The sequence below is a fragment of the Chrysemys picta genome, chromosome 10, assembly GCF_011386835.1.
Source record: "Chrysemys picta bellii isolate R12L10 chromosome 10, ASM1138683v2, whole genome shotgun sequence".
Taxonomy (NCBI): Eukaryota; Metazoa; Chordata; order Testudines; family Emydidae; genus Chrysemys; species Chrysemys picta.
The window spans coordinates 33887707-33913637 of record NC_088800.1 but is presented as its reverse complement, the minus strand read 5'-3'; the positions used below and the strand labels follow the sequence as shown (position 1 = coordinate 33913637).

At 44.2% G+C, this 25931-nt stretch overlaps 1 protein-coding gene across 8 annotated transcripts in view; it reads right to left on the bottom strand.

Moving 5' to 3' along the window:
* Nucleotides 1–25931, bottom strand: part of TLN2 (talin 2) — a 378548-nt gene that overhangs the window by 82868 nt on the left and 269749 nt on the right. For all 8 annotated transcript variants that reach the window (XM_065558354.1, XM_065558350.1, XM_065558353.1 and 5 more), the window contains 8 exons: nucleotides 20978–21067; nucleotides 19595–19717; nucleotides 17843–17986; nucleotides 17472–17633; nucleotides 8896–9036; nucleotides 7069–7250; nucleotides 5496–5628; nucleotides 3666–3767 (listed from right to left, as the gene is read on the bottom strand). In XM_065558354.1, the coding sequence (XP_065414426.1) occupies nucleotides 3666–3767; nucleotides 5496–5628; nucleotides 7069–7250; nucleotides 8896–9036; nucleotides 17472–17633; nucleotides 17843–17986; nucleotides 19595–19717; nucleotides 20978–21067 (1077 nt within the window). The remainder of the gene's footprint in view (nucleotides 1–3665; nucleotides 3768–5495; nucleotides 5629–7068; nucleotides 7251–8895; nucleotides 9037–17471; nucleotides 17634–17842; nucleotides 17987–19594; nucleotides 19718–20977; nucleotides 21068–25931) is intronic.

The window sequence follows — 25931 nt, the reverse complement described above, 5'->3', positions numbered from 1 at the left end:
TCTCCTCCACCACATGGGGAAGGATCTGTAATTAAACGCTGGAATTTCTCATGTTTGGTTGCAGACAACAGAAAACAGAGTAGAATGTCTTGCACCTGGAATTTCAGAAGAGGTTTATTTGATCTCAGATAGACAGTCTGTATTTTGAATCTTTCAGACAATTACTGTCTCTATGAAGGAACAAACAAATTTCTCTGAAAGCCTCATTTAAGTCTTATCCCAAAAAAGACCTGAATGATTAAAATTTTTTAAGATGCTATATTTTGCTGAAGGGCTAATATTGCCTCAGGATATAGTCTGCTGTTCTACCACGAATAAGCAGGTCCGTAAGGGAGTGAAGTGGCCAAATCACATGCTTATACTCTTTAGATAGTGAGCATCAATAGATTCAAGCACATAACAAGTATAGCAGAGTGGATTACACAGAAACAGAGGTGTTTCTTATAAATAACATTTAAATGGAAGAATAAACAGTTTCTCAATTGACTAACAAAAACAGTTTGACAGAAGTTGTCCAATAGAGGTTAAATGGAATCAATACTTTGTATATATTTCATTGCAGTAACTCAAGACCAATTCCACTGGTAATTTATTCTGAGGTACCTTATTCTGGTTTGACCTTTTTCCTGTACTGAGAGGTTCTTCAAAACCTCAAGTAGTCTCATTCCTTCCCCAGGTTACTCAACTAATTCACTGTTGTGCTGCTGAAGGCCCTCCACTACTGGCTGACACACAACTCACCCAAAGCAAATGAGATTTTACTATGTAAAATCTACAACATAAAATGAAAATTTGACAAACTGGGGGCCGCGAGCTTATTATGTGGGGGTCACGAGCTGTCAGCTTCCACCCCCAAACCCTGCTTTGCTTCCAGCATTTATAATAGTGTTAAATATAAAAAAAAGTGTTTTTAATTTATAAGGGGGTCACACTCAGAGGCTTGCTGTGTGAAAGGGATGACCAATACAAAAGTTTGAGAACCAATACAACATGAATTGTCTTGGTTCCACTCTAGAAGTAATCAAGAAGGAGCAGGCTTTAAATCTCCTAAAAGATTAAAATATTCTGAGGCCAGTCTGACCTCCTCTGTAACAGAGACTATAGGACTTCCCTAAATTAATTCCTGCTGAGATAGGATATTTTTCTAAAAGATAGATTCTATCTTGATTTAAAAATTGCCTGTGATGTAGAATTTATCACAACTGTTGGCAAGGAAGTCAGTACGACTTTGGACCTGCTTACTTCGAGGTAAGACAACACAACACACATAAATAGCAATCCATCGCGCACTGCTGAAACAGCATGTAGAATATAGCACACAGTTCTGCAGTCCTTTCCAGAAATGGAAAGACATTCAAGTGAAAGAACTTCTCAGAAGAGCTATAAAAATGATTAAGTTTCTGCAACGATTGGCTTAGGAGGAAAAATCAGTAGTACATAAAAATATAGTATAATGTAGCTAAAAACATGTTTATGTCTAATTCAGTAAAACATTGACTAAATGGATAATGGTCAACTAATATCTGAAGCCTGGAAACATCTAAGTAATTCCTCTTCCTTATTTTGCTTACAAAAACAAACAAGAAACAGGATGAAACTAAAGAGAAAGTTAGGCCGAATATCAAGAGAAACTTTCTAAACGTGCGATCTATTAAACGGTGGCAAAGTCTTTCAAAGGAAGCTGTGGAAACCATATCACTTTATTGATGTAAAATGGTGGATGTTCCCAGATAGAGAATAGCTGGTTTATTTGGTATATAAAGAACCACCATGCATGGACAGGAGGATGGAGATGGCCATTTAATAGCACACATCTTTTCCATCTAGAGCAGTGATGCTCAGACTGTGGCTCTCTAACGTGTCTCTACAGCTCTTTGGAGCACATGATATCAAAATGCTGTGATTTAATTATTAACCAATCTAAGTTATTAACCAATCAGGATTAGTATCTTATTAACCAACTGTAGTTGATAAAATAATAATACTTGGTCAGTCATTTTGCTGTGAGAATTTTATATATCTAAAAACCTAACTATTTCCCCAGTCAGATTGTTTTAAATATGAATATATAGTACTTTAGTAAATGAAACAATGAATTCACTCTATTGTGGCTCTTTTGGACAATGCTGATTGCTCCTTTAGCTCCTGAACCACTGAGATCTGAGAATCACTGATTTAGAGTCTGAGTTACTCTGAGCCAAAGAAAACATTAATCTAATCATGGTATACAAAGTTGCTATAAACCAAGGCAATATCAAATGCCTCAGTTATTTAATGATTATCCAAAACTAAATAGACAGCAATAGATATCAGGTGTTCAGAAAATCTAGCACATGAAGACAAAAATAAAAGAAATAATTATTTGCTTCTGTCTTTCACATGTTAAATGGGTTGACATAGAAAGATTACATTTATCGTTCTCAAAATTAAATATATTTCAGAATATGGTAATAAATAATTTCTGAGAAACTGCTAAAACCCAGTACATATAACTTTGTAAGGTGGCAATAGTTGTTTTTTATACGTTTAATATGCTAAACTAAAGCCCCAAGAGGAACAAGTGTTTTGTACACTACAACACACATCTATTGTAGTAGTTTATAGCACAACCTGAGTCCGAGCCTCTCCATAATCTTTCCGTTTTGAAGACAACATTCAGTAGCAAATCTTCACTGGAACTGCAGGCCTGAGCTATGTTTCTTTTACAGTTAACCACATTTGGCAATTTTTAAATTGATACAAGTTGTATTGGCCTTTCAGTAACTCATCCATGACTAGACTTCTAAAGGAAAATTTGGCAGGGCACCAGGAATTTAAAAGGGGTAAGCTACTGAAGCTTGAAAATCAGCTGCACAACATGTCCTTTTTATATCTTAGGTTTTTTATACCGTACATCTGTACTGATATTTTAACACCGATTAGCATTGTTGAGCTCTACTAGTTATGTCAAAGACCCATTTAACTCCTCCTCCCCTCACTGTGGATTGACATACCACCTTTTAATGATTCCACCTGCCAAGGATCTGCATATTTGCTACATCAATCTAAAAATAAACATTTTTGCAATTAAGCAAGTGTTAATGCAATAGACGGAGGTCTTCAAGACGTAATTAGACATTTTTAATAAGTCCTAAAACACCTAGTTATATGCTAAACAGGAAAAGCACTCAATACCCACAGTGTTAGGGATATAAAGAAGCAGACATTTTAAAAAGCATCATTAAAATCCAAAATGAAAAGAACGCAAAGGACTTTTTTTTATGAAATAATTACTTTAAAAAGCACTTAAACTTATAAAAACCCTAAAAATCCAGAATTAACTCCAAAGATCAGTCCTCAATTCACCCTCATGTGGCCAGGAATTGAAGCTATTACGGTCCTGTATCGAAGTAGCCCGAGGACAGTGAGCAATCTTGCCTGTCCTGTACTTCGCAATAATTAGGCAAATAGGTTCAAACAATTTTTGCCTCTGATTTACATTTTCTGCCTTCAGGAATCCAAGATCTTTCCCCCAACCCGTATTTCCCTGTACATTTTTAGTGTAATGTGAATAAGCTTACAACACACTGTAGCATCTACCGTTGTCTCATTACTGACACAAGACAATTCCATACACTCAAAGGAATCAGGACTTTAGAAATTACAATAAATACAGGACCAAGTACCTTGTGTCCCAGCTGAGCTGCCTCTCCCCGAGCTGCTGTTGCTATGGGATCAATAAGGTGCCCAATTTCCTGAACAACTGATGTCAGCTGCTCCTGTAAAGCCTAACAAAAAGAGACATTGTCAGTTCTTTCCACAGCAATTCATTCACTGAGCCACACTATTTCACAAGATACCCTCATGCCAGCTGAACTGCAAAGAACTCTGTCAAACCACATTCAACAGTATAAAGAGCAGATGCAAACTAGTAAGTTTTATTTACATGCTTGTCCATTTCTCCACATTTATCTTCCCCTCTTGCGGGGTGCCCTGACAGAGGCTGTTTGCTGTACACAATCATGAGGCAAGGCGGAAAAAAAAGCTCCTTCCAGCTCTGGCTTGCAGTGCCTGTTCCTCCATTCGCTTCTAGCTCCAGTAGTAACATGACAAGTGATGCTATTGTTGCCTCTGATTTAATGACATTAGACTGCTCAGAAAAATCACCAGGACTGCTGAGCTAAACATGAATCAGCACTTTCAAGGCAACAGTGCAGCACAAAGAGGAAAGTTTTAATTGTGAACTCCATATACATTGATATGAAAGGGAACGGAAAAATAAGTCATCTCCAAGTAGGAGATATGGACTGGTCTCCAAAATACGTAGTGGAGACATAAGGATAAAGAAGGACAGGTGTTAGAAATGCCAATACTAGAACTATTTCCCTCTAGTTCAAAGGTAGTTAATGCCTTGGTAGCCAGGATTTAGCTCACCCTGCAAAAAACAAGAAATAAAACGGCATCTTTATGATTTGCTTTATTTACATATTGCTTTAAATAAGACTTGGTAGCTTGAGTAATGCTTATTCAAACTTCTAACACTATTAGCAAGGTGCAAAACAGGATGGACATTTTAAACAAGAAGAAAGAGGAATTAAGTTGTTTTTAAAAAACAAACAAACCACTTTTGTGGTAACTTTATGCACTTTTATTTCTTTTGAGCCACTCCAGGAAGATAAAAGTTTTAGTGGTGTATCTAGCAGTGCTGCTTAGCTTGAAAATAAATAACCACTCTCATGTGCAAATGCAAGAGGGCAAATTTGAGAGAGAAGAACTTCATACCAATTTCATTAAAATTGGAAGCAAATGTAAAGCTGTTTTGTGTAGGAGACAGGGACAGTGATAACATTTACTATTAATGAGGAACTTTACTTAAAATATGAAGTTTATCACTCAGAGTGCTCACTACATGCGATGAGTAATTGTTAGCAGCTTTTCTCTCATGAATATATTGAACATTTGCAATGTGGAATGCTTAGCGTGGGACTGTGCTGTCTGCTGTCCAATTTACTCTAGCAGTTGATCAATGTATGATATCTTAGTATTAAGGCACAAAAGCAAATATGCAAAAATGATGTCCCTCAGGCCTGCTCTGATGAGCTGCTAAATCGCATCTAGTCATCCACCCTTAACAAAACACTCGTTTCATCTGCATTTCTGGCTCCCTTGCTTTTTTCCCATCTTACAATCTCACATACAATTTAAGCAAGCTCCATTCCCCTATAGACAAATGTCAATGTCATCCCAAATTTCATTTTGCCTCACTACCTTCCCGATCATAAAGCCCTATTAACACCACCATTAAACACCCCAGATTAGGCCAGAAATCAGTCTCCCCATGAACAAATTTGCAGATTTGCCGTAAGAGCCTTCTAATGGGAAAATTTCTCCCCTGAGGACAGTCTGTGCTGCCTCTACACAGTTCCTAGTTCCAATGTTTTCCTTCTGATATGAAGAAAAGCAAAAGGCAAGTATGAGTGCTTAATTTTACTCAGTTACAGTGCAGTCTGCCTTACCTCAACTGAGATGTCATCCCTTGTGGCCAAGTTCTGACTGACTGCTGCAAGGGAAGCCTGCTCAATATCTCTAATACACCTATTGATTCCATCAATGGAGTAATCACATTCTCTCTGGCCCGGGGCTTTGTCCCTGAAACAAAAGAAGATATGGTAATTTAAGGTTGAAGGAGGTCCTCATTCATGAATTCACACACAAATTCATGTTATTAATAGACCATACACTACAAGTGGGGCAGCAAGAAAGAGAACTAGGTTTGTTGTACCAATAAGGGTTTGAGACACATAAATAGCTGAGATATTCTGGATGTTTTGTGGCATGTAAGTCCTAGGGATTTGACAAGAAAAGGGAGCCTTTAATGGAGCAGAACCATGATACTCTCCCAGGTGAATAAGTAGCTGCACTAGCCACCTCAGAAAAGAGCCCTCCTAAGGTGGCCATGGCAGAGGACTTGAAAAAGCAGGACTTTAGGAGCAACTGAGACAGATGAACAAAGCCTCCCACCTTCTGTTGAATGTAGGGGAGAAAACAGCCAATAGCTCCATGGAGATCTCCTTGGGTATTGGGTAAGTTTTACTCTCAAATGCAAATACATTTTAATGGAAATTAATCTGTGGGACTTTAATCTAGACTGGCAGTTTGTAGTTGAAGTATAAAATCCTGAAAGGACAATATTACTTTAGATGCAGTACACAGCCACCACCAAACAGTTTATTCACTCAGTACCCAGTTCCACTAACAGTTAGAATACATAATGTAATCCCTCTTTTCATGCGTGTTTAAATTTGCATACAAGAGATTTAGTGATTCGTCTAAAATTAAGGTACGCGTGCGCACACACCCACAAGAACAATCTTATAAAGTAAACAGAAAAAAAACTGTAGTAGAGAATAAGCATTCAAGTTATTTTGGTCCTGATATAGCTAAGCACTTCAGAATGTGCTTTGCTGAATCAGAATCCTAGACATCCCATTTGATTTGCCTCAAAATTGTCGTCATTTGTAGGGAATGTTTTCCACGTTCTGCATACTGCTAAGTATGATTTAAATATGTTCCAATTTACATAGGCCCTACCATATTTTCTGCTCTATTTGCTTTAAACTCAATAAAAGGAGGAACTTGGCAAAACCCCCACTTTCCAGAGCTGTGCAATCATCAATGTAATGATGATTGCGCACAAAGTACAAACAGAGAGACCTTGTGTACCATAGAATGCAATCAATATTTGTCAAACAGACAAAGGCACAAGCTGCTAAGGAATTAAATTTCATTTTCAAGCTTCTAAGAACGAATAAAATAATGGAGGGCAATAGACAAAAAATAACTTTCTTACGACAGCTCCCTCGTCCCTTTAACTATCCACGACTTACTATTCGGTATATAGGATAAGAAATATTTGCTCTATGGAAAGCAAATGGCGTTCAAGTCCCTTTATATGGTTTTCATCGATAAAATGACAACGGCAGCATGGGCCATTAGGTACTACCATTTTATTCCACATTACTGGATAAGGTGCTGGGGCATTATGGCATGAGAGTGGAAGATAAAAAAAAGTTATGACAAAAAACGCACCTAATGGAAGTGATCAGACTCTTAATTGAATCTGAAACCGTGTGCGAATGCCCAGCAAGTACAGACCAAGTAGGTGGGTCCTTTGGATTGATAGCCAGCGAACGAGCAGTTTTGATCAATAAAGCTGAGCTCTCCAACATCGTCTTGGCGGAAATCAGAATTGGCTCCTGTGCTCGAGATCCCTGTGATCAAAAGAGCAGCAAGACACATGCACAAGGAACAGAATTAGAATCTTCTTCAAAACGAGTGGCAAACGCTTGGACTCGCCTGCATGCTAACAAAGACATGTATTGAGGGAGGACTGAACAGAACACTGAAACTATTCATTTCTCCCGCACTAGCAGGAAATGCAGAATATTTGTAAGTCACCCTTGGAACTCGTCAGTTCATTTTGCTCCTGAAGAACTGGTTCTATTTAGGGCATGAGTAGATCATCAAGAACTGCACCATCATGTAATTATTAGACGGGAATAAGTTACTGAAGTAAATTCACCATAGAAAGCAAAAAAAACTGGCTAATTTTCTGTTTGCTGTACTTAAGGAGACCACTTTCAGATTAGCAAAGGGGATACATTCAAGTGAAAAGAGGAGAAGCCCATGACTCCTGCCAAATGGAGAACTGGTGGGTATAATTTAGCAGCATGATAGCCAGTTGCAACCATTATGAAATGTCGGCAAACATGCCTTCTCAGAGGACTAGTTGAATATGGATTAAAATATTGTAACTGGGTTATATTATTTGCACCTAATATCCTGATTGGATGCCAGCAAGCTAGAAACACCAACTACAAAAGGCATGGAGGGGGCAGGCCCCAAGCCTATGGATTACATTAAGTCCCACAACATGTGGATCCAGACACATACAGTTTCTGAATCCTCTGCTTCTGCTATCTCCAGTTTGGGTTGAGGCCACTGAAAGCAGGAAACAGTTTGCAAATCAACTCTGAACATGTCTGCAATGCTATATAAGCTCTGTTACAATGGGATTTTACATAGTTTTGAACAAGCTTTAGTCTCCTGAAACACCCTGAATTTCCTACCTGCATGTTAAATGGTTTTGTTTTGTGAAACATAACTCCCCACAAAAAAATACTCCTTGTCAGCACAAATTCCCACTGTCATGTAATGCCATTCAGTGCATCCTAGTGATAATGCTGCTTTTGAAACCTGGAAGATTTATGACTTCACCAGATGGCGAGAACTATCTGACACAACGTGCAAGTCATTAGTACCACGTTACAAGCTAGCAACAAGAGATAAAAGTTGTTATCGCAGCATCACAAGGCTTGTCATGCTTGTACGAAATTCAAGGTCAGTGGTTAATGGAAAGAGAGCACTGCCTGCAAGAGGTCCATATGAAGGAACTCAAGGAATGCAGCATGGCAGATGAGATCAGACCTTCAGCTAGGGAAGAGGTTTGAACCAGGAATGTGCTTTTGTCGCAGGGTAGCAGTTTTATAGGGAATGTGGGGAAAAACTGTTTCATGTATCTGTGCTGCAAGCAATTCTCAAGGGAAAAGAAGGAATCTTGAACACAGGACTGGCCAACTAAGAAAAATAAAGGATTATCCACTCCTTTGGTTGACAGTGAATTACTTCTTATTTTAAATCTACATACATTTTGTTCCTGATTTGGGATCATGGGCCCTGATCTTGCAATGAGTTCTGTATGCCCACATGGAACTCAATGTAGGATCAAGTTCTTCAAAGGTTTTCTTGATCACAAAAGTCTAACTCTACATTTTAACTTTGATAATAAAGCTATCTTGAGGGCAGGAGGACACCTCACGTGCTTATTTTGTGATACAAATACAACTCTCTACCTACCTCCATGCTGATCTGGGCTGGTATACTGACAAACTCTGGATTGGAAGCAAATGCTGTCAGATTTTCCACAGCTTCAATCAAAGGTGCAGTCGCAATTCTACACTTATTGCGGTTATCTTCAGAGAAATCACCATCTAGGGCCTGGCAAAGAACATGGCAATTAGTCTCTGGAATGCAAGAGCCCATTTGTAAAGGCTCAGCAGGGTCACATACTAAAGGAAGATGGTTTAATTTATTGTAATTTTCAAAACATTTATAACATTTGAGATTTGCAAATAGATTTGAAAGTTCCTCCAGATACAAGACTGATCTTAACACTTTAGACAAAAGAAGTAAAATTTAACACAGTATGTTTCTTCACTTATTCATACGATTATTGACCCCAAGCCCAAAGCATCTGTGCTGCTATGAAGAACAGGAAAAAAGCTTAAAATAATTGCACTCTGATGACTTCTCATAAATCATGTTTTAATACCTCAAGTCCACAGAGGTGGAAGTTGCTAACAAGTTGATCCTTTTCTTGGAAACTAAAACCTCTAAACCAGACATTCGTCTTCATAGCTGTTATTGACTCATTTTCACATAAGTGAACTCATCTCCTTCATAATCTCACAGGAAATAGCTCAACATGAAAACAGCTTCAGTGTAAAATCATAAAACCAAGTCCTCTGAATATAGTTGTTTTACAAGAATTTTAGCAGCAGGCCACCTAATGGCTTACTGAAAGATTCAGATTCATGATTCCCAGGTTTCTCACAAGCTTCATTCCTTCTCACAAGAAGGGAAACCGCTTCCTACAGGAATTCAGGGAGGTATTTAGAAAACAAATGGTTGACATTTAACAAAAGATAAATATTATTTTAACTTGTATATTTCAACTCTGAAACAAGCTAGTCTCTCTCAATTCTGAATGTTATTTCTGATACACAAGCAGAGCCCCTAAGAGGGTCTCACCAACCTCAAACCCTGGATTCCAGACAACTAACAGTGAGAATTGCAGAGGTCACCTGTTTCATATGCAACAAGAACATTTAGGCCTGGTCTACACTTGAAAGTTGTACCAGTGTTACTATGCCACTTAGGGTATGATGTTTTACCGATATATAAGTACAAGCTCAAGTGTACACATGCCTATAAGCATAGCTGATATGCTCTAGGAATTATTTTGGGGAAGTTCTATGGCCTGCGCTATACAGGATGTCAGACCAAATGATCACAATGGTCCTTTCTGGCCTTAAAAAAGAACGGTTACTTACCTTCTGTAACTGTTGTTCTTCGAGATGTGTTGTTCACGTCCATTACACATTAGGTGTACGCACGCCGCGTGCACGGACGTCGGAAACTTTTTCCCTTAGCGGCTCCCGTCGGGCCGGCAGGGCCCCCTCCTTCCCGCCAGAGCGGCGCCCCGCTCCAGGGTATATATATCCCTGCCGACCCGACCCCTCCGGTTCCTTCTTGCCGGAGACTCCGACAGAGGGGAAGGAGAGTGGGAAGTGTAATGGACGTGAACAACACATCTCGAAGAACAACAGTTACAGAAGGTAAGTAACCATTCTTTCTTCTTCGAGTGATTGTTCACGTCCATTACACATTAGGTGCTTCCCAAGCTTACCATTGGAGGTGGGTAGGAGTCAAGGTACAACTGACTGTAGCACAGCCCGTCCGACCATCGCGTCCTCTCTGGTCTGATGATGGATCGCGTAGTGGGCTGTGAACGTATGTATGGACGACCAGGTGGCTGCCTTGCAGATCTCCTGGATAGGGACCTGTGCCAAGAAGGCCGTAGAGGACGCTTGGGCTCTAGTCGAGTGGGCCCGGATCTCCGGGGCCGGAACATTGGCGAGCTCATAACAGGTGCGTATACAATGCACAATCCATGCCGACAAGCGCTGTGTCGAGATAGGCAAGCCTTTCATACGTTCCGCAATCGCAATGAACAGCTGGGGTGTTCTGCGGAACGACCTGGTCCGTTCCAGGTAAAATGCCAACGCCCTTCGGACATCCAGGGTATGAGGCTGCGTTGGTGAGGGTCCGTATGGGGTTTAGGGAAAACACCGGTAGGCAAATGTCCTGCTCCATGTGAAACTGTGATACCACCTTTGGGAGGAATTTGGGGTGCGGCCTCAGTTGCACCTTATCTTTATGGAACACTGTATAGGGTGGTTCCGAAGAGAGGGCCCTCAATTCCGATACCCTTCTGGCCGACGTGATGGCCACGAGAAACGCCACCTTCCACGAGAGGTGCGTGAGGGAGCAAGTGGCTAGGGGCTCAAAGGGAGGACTCATGAGTCTTGTTAGGACTAGGTTCAGACTCCACGCCGGGACAGGCGGGCGCGAGTAGGGGAACACCCTTTCCAGCCCCTTGAGGAATCGGGCCACTGTGGGGTTGGAGAACACTGACACTCCCAACTCTCCCGGATGGAAAGCCGAAATAGTGGCTAAGTGAACTCTAATTGAGGCGGGCGCAAGCCCTTGATTCTTGAGGTGCAGTAGGTAGTCCAAGATAGACGGAACTGAGGCTTGTAAAGGCTGTATGCGTTGAGGCTCACACCAGTGGGAGAACCTTTTCCATTTTGCCAGGTAGGTCGCTCTTGTAGAGGGCTTCCTACTATTAAGGAGGATTTGCTGAACTTGGCGAGAGCACCTGTGTTCTGCATCATTTAGCCAGAGAGATACCATGCCGTGAGATGTAGCGAAGACAGGTTCGGGTGGAGTAGGTGACCTCCGTCTTGCGTGACTAGGTCGCGATGGAGGGGGAGGGTGATTGGATAGGCTATGGACAGCTCCAGCAGGGACGTGAACCAATGCTGGCGTGGCCAGGCCGGGGCGATGAGTATGATCGTCGCCCTGTCCCTGCGGGTCTTGAGGAGAACCTTGTGTATGAGTGGGAACGGAGGGAAGGCGTATCTCAGGCTCCCTCCCCATGGGATCATGAAGGCATCTGCTAATGACCCCCGGCTGAGGTTCTGGAACGAGCAGAACCGAGGGCATTGGCTGTTGTCCCTGGTGGCGAATAGATCCACCCGGGGAAAGCCCCACCTCCGGAAGATCGAATGCAGGACATCTCGCTTCAACGTCCATTCGTGCATTCGGTAGGAGCGGCTGAGGTGGTCTGCTAAGCCGTTTTGAATTCCCGGAAGATACGTCGCGATGAGGTGTATCGCATGGGCTATACAGAAGTTCCATAATTGGAGTGCCTCGTGACAGAGGGGAGAAGACCGGGACCCGCCCTGCTTGTTTATATAGAACATGGCGGTAGTGTTGTCCGTCAGGACTGCCACGCTGTGACCCTTTATGGTGGCGCGGAAGGTCTGACAGGCGAGGCGAACCGCTCTTAGCTCCTTCAGATTGATGTGAAGCAGCTTGTCTTCTCTGGACCACAACCCTTGGGTCCGCAGTTCCCCCAGGTGCGCCCCCCAGCCCAGGTCCAATGCATCTGTTACCAACGTCAGAGTGGGCTGTGGGGCAGCGAAGGGGATCCCTTCGCATACCTGTTGGCGATCGAGCCACCAGCGTAGCGAGCTGAGCACCTGGTTTGGGATCGTGACTACTTGATCCAATGGGTCTCTGTTGGGGCGATGCGTGTGGGCGAACCACAACTGTAAAGGTCGGAGCCTCAGGCGGGCATGCCTGACCACGTGTGTGCAAGCTGCCATATGTCCCAGAAGCTGCATGCAACACCTTGCCGATGTCGTGGGGAACTTTTGGACCGAACTTACGGCTTTGTGAATTGACATGAACCGTGCCTCTGGTAGGCTCGCTTGCACGGTTACCGAGTCCAGGGTTGCACCTATGAAGTCCAGCCTCTGTGTGGGGACTAACGTGGACTTGGGTACATTGACCCGGAGGCCGAGCCTGTCGAACGTCTGCAAGGCCAGCTTCACGTGAGATTGGACCTCGGCCTCCGACCTGCCCGCGAGTAGCCAATCGTGCAGGTACGGGAACACACGCATCCTTCTCTTTCGAAGGAAGGCTGCCACCACGGACATGCATTTCGTGAACACTCGTGGTGCTGACGCCAGGCCGAAGGGCAGGACCGTAAATTGGAAGTGGCGCTGGTCGACCATGAAGCGCAGGAATCGCCTGTGGGCTGGATTGATTGCAATGTGAAAATAGGCATCTTTCATATCGTGGGCAGCATAACAATCCCCCGGATCCAGGGATGGGATAATAGTTCCCAGGGAGACCATACGGAAACGAACTTTGATCAGAAACTTGTTTAGCTCGCGCAGGTCCAAAATAGGACAGAGGCCTCCTTTTGCCTTGGGGATCAGGAAGTATCTGGAGTAGAATCCTTTTCCCCTTAGGTCTGTTGGGACCTCTTCCACTGCTCCAGCAGCGAGAAGGGTCTGCACCTCCTGCGTGAGAAGTTGCTCGTGAGAAGGGTCCCTGAAGAGGGACGGGGAAGGGGGATGGCAGGGAGGGGGCGAGGAAAAATGAAGGGTATAGCCCGCCTTCACTGTGCGCAGGACCCATCGGTCCGATGTTATGCGCGACCATGCCCGGTAGAAATGGGACAGGCGGTCTTTGAAAAACAGAGGAGGATCCGGTATGGGATATGGTACACTGTCCTCGGGCGTAGCTTCAAAAGCCTGGTTTGTTCCCTGGCTGCGGCTTGCCCTGGCCGTGACTCTGGCCCTGGTTAGGCGTATTGTTACGTCTCCGCCTGTTATCCCTGCCTCGACGGCGATACGGTTCGTGTCGGGGGCGAGGGTGATATTGCCTTTGCGGTGGCTGGGGTTTAAAGGGCTTACACTGCGTTACTGGAGTGTGCATACCCAACGACTTAAGAGTCGCTCGTGAGTCTTTAAGGCTATGTAGCCTGGCGTCCGTCTGGTCGGAAAACAAGCCCGAACCTTCAAACGAGAGGTCCTGCAGCGTGGTCTGTACCTCTGGCGGGAGACCTGAAGCTTGTAACCACGCCGAACGCCTCATCACGACTCCCGACGCAATTGTTCTAGCCGCCGCGTCGGCTGAGTCTAGTGCGGCCTGCAATGAGGTCTTGGCCACTGCCATTCCCTCATCCACCAGGGCCGTGAACTCCTGATGCGTGTCAGGGGGGAGGGAGGCCTTAAACTTGGCAACTGATGCCCATGAGTTAAAATTGTGCCTGTTTAGAATCGCCTGCTGATTGGCGATCCGCAGTTGAAGGCCCCCAGATGAATAGACTTTCCTCCCGAATAAGTCCAATCTCTTAGCTTCCTTGCCCTTGGGGCAGGAGCTTGCTGGCCATGCCGCTCTTTTTCGTTGACCGCCGAGACCACCAGCGAACAGGGGGACGGGTGTAGAAAGAGGAAGTCAAACCCTCTAGATGGGGTGAAGTATTTCCTCTCTACGCCTTTTGCCGTTGGCGCACTAGAGGCCGGTGTTTGCCACACCGTCTTATAGTTGGACTGTACCGTCCGTATAATCGGGAGAGCGACTCTGGAGGGGCCCTCTGGGCTCAGGATATCGACCATGGGGTCGTCCTGCTCTACAGTCTCCTCTGCTTGCAAGCCCAGATTGAGGGCTACCCGGCGAAGCAGGTCTTGGTGTGCCCGATGGTCGATCGGGGGAGGGCCGGACACTAGTGTGCCCGCTACCGCCTCGTCTGGCGAGGAGGAAGAGGTCGGGGCCTTCTGCCCATCCTCATTGTCCAGCAATCCGGCATCAGCCAGTTGTTCCTCTGCGGCCTGACCCGCAGTGTGGGATTGGGACGGCACCGTACTCGGTGCCGAGTCCACTCCTTCCCGCTCCGGCGGTCTAGAGACCGTTGCCTCCCTATACGATGGCGGGCGGTGCCGCGGGGAGCGGGATCGGTGCCCGGATGGCCCGGATCTCGAGGCCCTCGATGGGGGTCCATGCTGGTGGTAGGCCCACGGTGTCCAGAATGGCCATTGGCTCGGTTGGTCCCATTGGGACTGACCGTAGTCTCTGCTGCCCCGTGACCTATGGGCATACCCGCCGTATCGGTCTGAGTCAGTCCCCGAGACCACGGACGGTGACCTGGAAGGCCACGGTGGAGCTGTAGGATGGTGCCGGTCCGGTTTTGGGGAGTAGCGCCTCCGCGACCAGGACCTGGAATAGCGCCTCGCCGACCTGGAACGGTACCGGTGGTCGCGGGACCGGGAACGGCTACGACTGGTCGGCCTTGGATGACGAACCGCCGACGCTTCGCGGTGCCGACTCGTGCTTGGTTGCTGAGTCGGTGCCGACCGCTTGATGAAGCCCGACTGCTGCGGTGCTTCCTGCGCCGAGGGCAACCGGGAGTCCACCGAGGCGGAGCTCGACCGGGACCGGTTCCTGGAGCGGTGCCGAGACGGCGACCGTGATGGGCGCAACATCGCCGGCTTGCCTCTACGCGGCAGCATCGGCGGAGCGCCCTCAGCGCGTGCCGGGGCCTCGACGGACAACGCGATGAGGTCCTTAGCTGCCTCAAACGTGTCCGGAGTGGAGGGCTGTTCCACGAGCTCCTCTAGCCCTTCATCCTCACTTGACGCGCCCATCCCGGGGCTCGACGGGCCTTTCGGCGCCGGAGCCACTACCGGGGTCCGTGTTGGGGCCGTATCGGCCTTAGGGGCACTCGAGGGCTTTATCGGTGCCGGCCTCTTGTGCGGGGAGTGTCCTCGGGCCTTAGACTGGCCCTTCGCTTTCGCCGGCGAAGACGATCGGCGTCGTGCATTTCCCCGCTGGGTCGGTGCCGCGGGCTTCGGGTGACCCGCCGGTGCCGGTTCCCGCACCGATGCCGGGGCGCTCCGCACGGAGGCAGACGGTGCCGTCGAAGTGGAGGGCTGTAACGCCGTCTCCATGAGCAGCTGCTTAAGGCGAAAGTCCCTCTCTTTTTTAGTTCTGGGCTTAAAGGCCTTGCAGATCTTGCAGCGCTCTTTCTGATGAGCTTCCCCCAGGCAACGGAGACACGAGGCGTGGGGATCGCTCAATGGCATAGGCCTACGGCACGTGGCACAAGCCTTGAAGCCTTGGGCGTGTGGCATACCCCGCCGCCCAGGGCCGGTGCCGGGGCTGAACAAACAACCACGGCAGGAACTTTAAGTACTCTAATGAGCTGTTAACTACTGGCTCAACACTATAACTAACTGATAACTGCTAAGTAACACTAATGACTATTGCTAAGGGACACTCTCAGACGAGAGACAGAGTTGTTCCAACGCCGCCATGGACGGTAAGAAGGAACTGGAGGGGTCGGGTTGGCAGGGATATATATACCCTGGAGCGAGGCGCCGCTCTGGCGGGAAGGAGGGGGCCCTGCCGGCCCGACGGGAGCCGCTAAGGGAAAAAGTTTCCGACGTCCGTGCACGCGGCGCGCGTACACCTAATGTGTAATGGACGTGAACAATCACTCGAAGAAGAATCTATGAATCTAGTCTCTCCTCTTATTAAGGTTGCCCAACACTTCCCATTAGACGACCCTGATTTTAGTTGCTTATAACTTTGCCAAACTTTAACTGTTTGGGATGAAACTTTCCATCCTTGTAGCAGGTCTATCCTGTTCTCTCATTTAACCCCCACCCCCACCCCAAAACCCAGGGAATTACACATACAAAACTATGTTAAAAGAACATTTTGTTAAGGTTACGAAGGCAAGCACTCAAAAGTTAAGAGCTGCAAGAATTAAGGTTGCCTGTGCAACCTTAATTAGTCTCCCCTGTGCTTATACATCAAGATACAATCTTTAATTCCACAATCACGTACAATTTTTTCTAGTCTTCTGCCTGTGCACAGGAAGGACCTGCTCTGAGGATCTATCATGGCTGTGAAGCAAAGGAAGCTGTTGTCTGTAGGACCCCTGCTTTATTTGCTGGGTGTTGTGAAGATAAATTAATGTCATGTGTGAAGCACTCCGATATTATAGTGATGAGCACTGCAGAAAAGCCCCAGAACACATTAATGATTCTATCTTCAAAGCAGCAGTTTAATAATGTACAGTAAATAAGACATGGACCACACATTGAATGGGGAGGATAAAACAATATTGAACAGCTACTCATTAAGTGAGCACCATCCATTCTATGTACTCAATGAGGCAGGAGTTCTGTGGAAAAAATGGTATGTGATCATGTAATTAAAGACTGTATCACAATGCATATGCACAAGGGGTCAAATTAAGGTTGCACAGATTGCATTTTGAGTGCTTGACTTTGCTGTAATAATCTTTTTAACAGAGAGAGAGAGAGAGAGAGAGAGAGAGAGAGAGAGAGAGAGAGAGAGAGCAGTATAGCTTATATCCCTTTCCATATGGGAATAGCTCTGTGGTATAAAGCCCACAGATATGGTATACTTTATGCCAGTAGAGCGATTCATAACTATTTATACAGCTTCTTTATAACTGCATCCACACTAAGGAGGCTTGTGCCACTTGAACTATACCAGTACAGTTAAAGTGTTACAACTTTCAAGTTTACACAAGGTGTGTCTGTACAGTACCTAGCATAATGGGGTTTTGGTCCATGATGAAGGCTCCTAATGAATGACAATATTTTAAAAAGTGTACTGCAAAGAGAAAGGAGATACTGTTAACCAGATCTTCTGTTTCAGCAGAGCAGAGGAGAAATAAAAGCACAACGAAAGAGAACATGTACCTTGATAGTTTTCACCAGGTTGGCAGTGCTGTTTGCGACCTCCTTAGCAGATTGCACAAAATGTCTCTTGGCAACGGGGTTGGCTGTCTTTGATGAAGCGATGCGACAAGCGTTACACAAAGCAGAAGTATGCTTGGCCACTATTGTGGCAGCTGATAAAACCTGAAAAAACAAATGGCACAAACAAGGTGAAGAACCAGGCAAAAGAACGAGGTAGTAATGACATTCTAATTCCGAACAAACAGTGATTCAAACCCTTTCTATGTTCACAAACTGAGTATTTCCCCTCACCAACCAACAATATAAAGCAAACAGATGGCTCCTAATAAAACTCAGAAAAGGTCTCATTACAATCCTCTGGAAAGAGTTACCTGTGATGGGCTACTCGCTGGATCCACCAGATTCTGACATGCCATCTGGATTGCCTGATTGGCCCTGGCAAACTGGATAGGATCGACAAGCCCCTGGTGACCAGCCTGACTGTTGGGATCTGAGATGCCAACCAGGTAAGCGGCCTAGAAAGGGAGCAAGAAATAAAAAGCAAATGCAAAGATTACGCTAAACCCATTCCAGCTGTTTAATGAGCTAGCCAAATGTTTATTGACCAGGGTGGTCAGGCTGTAGTTAGAAGTCATTTAGCAAAGCTGCTATTAATAAATGCCTAGCAACAAGTCTGTAGGAGGATATAAAAGCTGGTGTCTCTGTAATATGATTTGTGAAATCTCATTAGCCTAAACAAAACTGCTCAGCAAAATCCAAAGGGTAAAGATATTCATTATCCAATAAGCATTGAAGGAGAACGGATTTATCCCTAGGGTAGACAGGTAAGAACTCTGATGCCGACTGTTCAAGGTAACTTTCATCCACCCAGAGCAGCCAGATTTTGAGGGGCCCAGTATTTTGGTCAAGTATGACTAGAAAACTAAAGACTACAGTTGCCCACACATCACCTTTTCACACCTTGAAGAAAAAACTATCCTCTTCAGTGTACAACAAAGTGTAAAGTTACACGTTTTAGTCACGACACAAAAAAGATGCTTTGTTTCTAGAGCTGACCGTAGGGCCCATGAAACCTGCAGCTGCAGGCCACACTGCAGGTAAGGACACATAATGGTCAGTGCTAATCTCAGTTTTTATTTAAACAATGATTCTACCCTTCTCACCACAGAGATCAGGATTTATTTATATAGTCAAAGCTATGTTTGGAGGTTTCTTTCTGATTTCCCTTACAGATAGTAAAATATTCACAGGCCATCCCCTCCCCCAACAAAGCAACCCAGGACTAACTGTGGGGCCCAGGAAGCCCACAGTTACAGATTAATTGCATTTTTTGGGCGGAAGGGGGGACGGTAGAGCATTTTGCAGCTGTATGATCCCTCATAGTTGGCTCCTCCACTGAGAAGGCAATATAGTTTTTGGTCACTAGGGGGAGCAGCTCAATAACTTGCTAGTTTGAAGTATGCAATTTTGGCAGACCAATCCAACAACATTAATACCACCTCTGAATGTTGCAATATTTTAAGCTTCTTAGATACTGAGAAAATATCCAGAGAGTTGTAATGGGTCTAAAACATACATTTACCATAATCTCTTTTCCTGTGCTAAAAGGGAATGAGATTATGTATAGTTTGAAGACATTATTTGAAATTACTTCCAGAACACTTTTTCTGTGATTAATTTAAGGCATAAAGCTAAAATTACCCAGCTTCAAAATAACTCAGGCTTGTCTGTGCTTCCTTCTACTAAATTAGTTCTCAGGGGGCAAGATCTTGGGGACTATGCATAGAACTGGGAGGTACAAACACACATTCATGACATGGCTCTGACACTTACTTCCTCTATAACCTTGGGAAACTCATTTAACCCCCTGCCTCATTCTCCCTCCATACAAAACAGGCATAATATTGCTTCCCTCACCTCACAAATGTACTGTGATGCCGTATTAGCTAATGTCTGTCCAACTCTTCCAAGATGAAAAACACCGAACAATGCAAATATTCCGATTCTTTGGCCAACAGGAATGAAAGCTCAAATATTCTCTCTCTCTCTCACACACACACACGATATAGAAATACAGAAACAGATTCATATTTGTTTTACAGGCTTCATAAACAAGTGGTTACCTGGGCTGCAGCCTCTGTGAGACCACAAAGTGCCTTAGAAGCAACTCCAACACATTCTCCAAAGACCAGCAGACCCCCAGTCTTGGCATTCTGGGAAATGCCTGCCATTGACTCTCCAAGGACCTTAACAATTGAAAATAGGGTAAATTATTCCCCCTATATACTTCACTCTACATGGCAGTGTTTTCCAAGCTTTCCTGGACTGCACACAGAAGCAGAGGCAACTACTCAGCACAGCCTCTTTGTCTGACCCAAAACACTTGCTGAAACTTAGTGGAAAAAGTACTTGCAGCTTGGCATATAGGAAACATCCCAATATCGGAATGCCTGTAAAATTTTAGTGTTTGTCTCACTGAAGCCTATCTTATTTGGGTTTTTTTAGCTTGCAATGCCTTTGGTATAGCAGCAAAGCAAACTAATTCCATGCTCCAGTGCATTAGGCAGTCTCCTTTTCTTTTAGATTATGAAGACTTTGGGATTATTCCAAGGCATCACATACTGAAAAAGTCAAAATGAAGATGCACTAAAACTTTCAGGGGAGGATTTCCAGAGTATGGTAAGATTTTCACTGTAAAATACTTTTGCGGTGATGTAGTGGTACCTTTTAACACTTACAGAATTGCTGAACCACTATAGAGTAGACACAGTGAAAAACTAATTTCAGTTTGAATCGCAGTTGGAACAAAGGTTTATTCCAATAGACAAAGCTAGTCAATTAACACAAGCTTTTTTTTAGGGGGGGGGAGGGGAGAACGGGAAGGAGGGGGTAAATGAAGCTTTAAAACTAAAAAAGGTAGTTCCCATAGATTATGATTTTTCCAAGTTTAGACACAGGACACAAAATGGCTAAAAACAATCCAGATTTTACAGTACTTGCTGGTATCTTGAAGTATTTGGATTGTTAGTGAGTTAGATCTCAGACAATATCACAAGGCAATCACATGACACTAAATGCTGTCAGCACAATAGGTCTTCAGATGAACAAAAAATCCAAACAGCAGCATAAAGATTGCTCATAAGAGTCCCAAACGGAGTTTTACCAGGGAATTTAATAAGGTTAGAGCACAAGAATTTTTCCAAGAAGCAGACTGAAGCAGACATTTTTTTTCCAGTGTACACCTCTACCCCGATATAATGCTGTCCTTGGGAGCCAAAAAATCTTACCGCGTTATAGGTGAAACCGCATTACATCGAACTTGCTTTGATCTGCCGGAGTGCGCAGCCCCGCTGCCCCGGAGCACAGCTTTACCGCGTTATATCCGAATTCGTGTTATATCAGGTCGCGTTATGTCAGGGTAGAGGTGTATTTTATTAGCCTGCAAACCCCTCCATTGATTAGAAATTGTTTAACACATACACACGGAAGTAGAATAACAGATTTACCTTGGAGTTTTCCATAACACCTTCAATACAATCAAAATACGAGAGATCGCTTACAGGTTCATTGGGGTTATCCAGCATTCCTTTAACTGTCTGAAAGAAAGGAGAGCAGCTTCAGTTACTACAGTAACTATAACACGGATCTGAGCCAGACAAATACACTACCACAGTAATGAAACCAGTGGACATATCTGCACATCCTAGTTTCTTTATCTCCAGGCAAAGAACATGATTCCCAGACACAGCAGTATGTAGATATTTTAGTAGCTATTTGTAAACTTTCCTTTGTGTCACCATATCACAAACCGGCAATCCCTCTTTCAAACTCAGAGACTTCCTGGGAATAAAAAAATTGATTCAAGAAGCTGCCACTTCTTGTTACCTGCTGCTCAGAGACACAGACAGACACCTGGCTAAATGTAAGTGCACCATCTGCTTGCATTTTTCCCCCCTGCCAACAGAACCTCCCAGCACCGTTCCCTCTGACAAATGCTGTCTGAAAATACTTATGTTACAAGTAGAATTAAGTAAGAGTTGCCCTTCTCCTGGGGTGAACCCAGACCTTGAGAGTACTGCACAGAGTTATCCAAGAGAGAAGCTACTTCATATATTGTAAAGAGGAATCAATATATTTGGATAAAAAAATTCTCACAACATAAAAAAAATCCAACAGGCGAGTCTCCTCTTTTGCTTAAATTTTTTTTTTAAAGCTGATTTTCATGCTTACAGTCAAGAATGGAAGCTGAATAACAGCCCAATGAGCTATTCTTATGGTCTTTCCAACATGAGTGAAATCAGGAAGTATAGGAAGTTAGTAAGGGGCTACAGCTGAAAGATTTGCTGCGTGATTTTTTTTCAGCAAAGGAAATCTTGGAAAGAATTTAAATTTTAGATCTTTATCAGAGCTGAACTTTTAACTCGAAAGCAATTTTTTGAAGTTGAGCCATGCTTTGTCTGTCGTCTTGTAACAGCCTAAAAGTTACGGTCAAGATCATTTCCTTTAAGTGCTTTACTGCCAGTTATCTTACTGTATGAAAAAGGCAATGTTAACAAGAGAGCTCTTCTGCTAACAGTTCTGCTGTTGTTTCCTGCCCCTCTCTTTCTCTATTCCTGAGTACTTCAGTACCCTGCTCCACCCCTCCGTAGCAATTTACTGAGTAGCAGTGAGCAAATCGTGTTCTATCCACATTTTCACTGCTCCAGAGACAGGAGCTGTAAGACTCCCTGGACAGATGACAGGAAGGAGTGAAAAAACGGAACAGCAGATTGACAGTTAAAATGCAACTGCTGCTGCTAAAAACCCTCCGGTCTGTTCCTTATCCTGAAGTGCTAGGAATGACTCGCTACATCCAACTGCCTTGGGAGATGGAAACAAGGTCTCCATACTCCTGGGAAAGCACAAAGTCTGTGCAGCTTTGCTTTATCTGATCCACAGGGCAGGCCCAAGGGTATGTGGACACTCTACTTAAGTCACTGATGAAACACCTGAGTTCTCTAAAGCTGTACTTCCCAGTTATTGTAGGGAGCCCAGAGGAGGCTAGTAGGAGAAATTGGTGAATGAGGTAGGGAAAAAGGCAGGTGATGGGGAAAGACCCTTATAGCTTAACCATAATAGAAGTGAAATGGGTAACACTATTGATGCTGACTTTCCCCAAAGTTAATGGGAACTCCTATAAACTTCTTATAGGTCCACCCAGGTCTGGTTTCAGACCCTGCTGCTGCCTCTGTTTCCTCTTCTACCCAAGTTCATCTGACTTCACACTGCAGGGGTTTTCCCACTAACGGTCTCCTTTTCAAGAGTCTGGTTTATTAACAAAGTTCAAAACACCACAAATCTTCCACCCAGCCTTCCTCAGACAAAACTAGTCATTTCAATTAGTAACTGGCTTCAGCATCCACCTAGCTTTTGCTCTAGCGTCAAGTCTTTCCAGCCCTTTATCAGAGCTTCCCCTTGCTTATAGCTCTCCCGCCAGGCTCACAGTCCTTGGCAGCTCTCCTAGTTGAGGATTCCCTCCCAGCAGGCTTCTGCTCCTTACAGGTCTCTGGACAGATGTCACCTGCTTTTCTCAACTTGGTTCCATGTTATATGGAAGAAGCTACAGGCAGTCAATCCCATTTCTAGTTTGACTTTTATATTAATATGGTCAAGTCTCACAGAAATGGACAATTAACAGTAACGGCCACAGACAGGTATAGCGAGAGAGCAAGCACTGTGCAAGCTTTCATCCGAAGCTCTGCTAATATTTGCTATTTGTGTCCTGGGACTCTGATCAGAGCTTGCCAGTCACATCAACCTGGGTGGTGGCAGCTCTAAGATCTCATTTGTTCACTCAGTGCTTAATCCCCTTCTGCTCTACTATTGCTTTTTCCTCCAGTTAAATCCCATCTCTCTCCACTCCTCCTTCGGGATCAAAGAATCAAGGAAGAGCTGTGTAATCAGCCTATAAGTTTTTCCATTGACTTTCTCCTTGGCCTGTGTTATTAAAAATATCACTCTTCACTGATATTTCCATACACTGGTCATGCAGTAAATCAAGGAGAAAAGTTGACTTTAAGCACAACTGTACTGTACACAGGTGATTTGAAATTTAAAAGCAAAAGAAAAAAGTGTTTTGTTTAGTGGTAAAAATGCCAGGGCAATGTCCTTGGACTATTACTGCTGAGAGTTCTTACCAATGCTCACTGAAACAGTTACTGTTATTAAAAGTGTGACAGCGCCATATCTCCACTCCCACACCTACTATAACACACTTACCATTGGCTGGATTTCAGCTTGAATTCATCATCGTGACATCCTTCTCCCCCCCCCCAACCAAAAGCAAAGCATTTTGATGCTTGTTGCCAACCCAAAATACACAAAATCATTGGATTTGAGATTTCCCATTCACTCTGTTAATATGCCTTTGCTAAATAATATAATTAATAAAGAGAAGAAACAAAGCACAGCACCGTAACATTTCTGATTTAGAGACTCATTCTTTTTGCCCCACTGAACAAGGCATATCCACAGATGAAAACTGAGCGTCTCTCTCCTGGCAGTAGCTCTGAACTGTGGCAAAGTCACACGCTGTAGCTTGAAACAATTTCTATAATAAGTACGCGGTAACAAACTGAGAGCCAAATGTGACTACACTGTGTTGTACTCACTTTCATTAGGGCCAAATTTGGTTTTGAGTCTCAGTATCATCCCACTCATACCTCATTTCCTTACAAGATCCTAAACCATTTGGCTTTAGGGATCACGACCTCTGGAATACAATCATTTAAGAAGCCCTTGCCTCTAACAGAACTGGTGGCATCTAAGGTACCTAACTAATTTATTTGTTCCTTTTGGCCTGAAGAAGGAATGATGGAAAAATACAGGCATAAAGTACCCTAAAAGACTCAACACAGTAAGGCAGTAATCAGCATTACAAACACAGCAAGAAAGCCGCATCACAGTGCTGATCACATCAGCTCTGCACAAGGAAAGCCAATGTCATGCTGAGGGAAGTCTTAAAGTACGAAGAGAAAACACTTTCCACCTCCCATGGCCTTTTCATTTTTTGTCTTGAATCACTACAAAAATAGCGTGTGCATGTGTAGGGACAATGTAGTATGCAGTGTAGTTTCCGCCTTGTCGGTACCAGGATATTAGAGAGACCAGGTGGGTGAAGTAATATCTTTTTTTGGACTGTGCTGACTAAGTTAATAAGGCTAACTGACAACTCTCCTAGACCACCTACTATAAAGAACTCAAAGATTCCCCCCCCCCCCCGCCCCCACTGCAAACCACAACTTACCTAGGAACTTAAAGACATCATCAAATCCTTCCCCAAACAACTTCAAGAGAAACTCTACAAACTCATCCCCCCCAAACCCACCCAGGGACCTTCCACATGTGTCCCAAGATACACAAACAAGAAAACCCGGCAGTCCCATCCTATCTGCCCTATCCTTACTGAAGGAATATTGGGATTCACAGAAACCATCCTCAAACCACTCACCACAGCTTCCTTCCGGACACAACTGACTTCCTCCACAAACTCCGCTATATTAACATCCTCCCTCAGAACTACACACACAGTGTCACCCTAACTACACTGACATAAGCCCTACGCCTCTTGTGTGGGTGGAGTTATTTTGTCGGTGTACTAGGGCACTTACATCGGTGGAAGCAAGGCTGTAGTGTGGACACTGACGTAGTTAGGTTGACGTAAGCCGCCTAAGTAACTTAAGCTACGCTAAATTGGTGATAAGACACTATTGCCTAGCATTTTGGAGCAGGTGCTGATTGGTTTGATATTAACGTAGGCACTTGGCCTTTCAACAAGAGCCAACTAGCTATCTACTACACAGTCAATTTACAGAGCTATTGTCACAACACTCATGAGGCAGAACACAATAGAGTGTGTGTACTAGATCACATAGTGTTGAAAGACATTCAGCTAGACTGAGATAAAGAAAACATGAGGAATTAGAAGTCTAGAGGAATATAAAAATCATGGAGTAATTCATGATCAACTTTTCTTAGATAGATGTGACTTTCAGAATCATGAATTTCCAATTACACAGAGCCACATCAGAAAAGCTAAGATGTCACAGCTTCCTTCAGTGCACCATTAACCATCTTAGTGAAAGATTTCTTAGTGTAAACCCTTCTCCCTGTGTCCTCTGAAAGTGACTCTTGTGTGTGCACCCTCAAACTTACTGCAGTGGTGACTGGTATCTTTATAGTCCCATATACAACTGCTCTGTCAGTGGGGTAAAATGTAAACTCCCTTTGGCCAACTCAGTAGAAGTTGTGCTAAGTTTGTCTCCATTAGAAAGCTCTTTGCATATTTCATATACAACTAGAGGGAAAAAAATTCTGCCACAGATATCAAGTGGAGAGACAATGACACAGCAGCTCTTCAGACAGGGAAAAGAAAATGTAAAGCCCGACTGACATCTTCACCACAGGAAGGTTCACCCCATG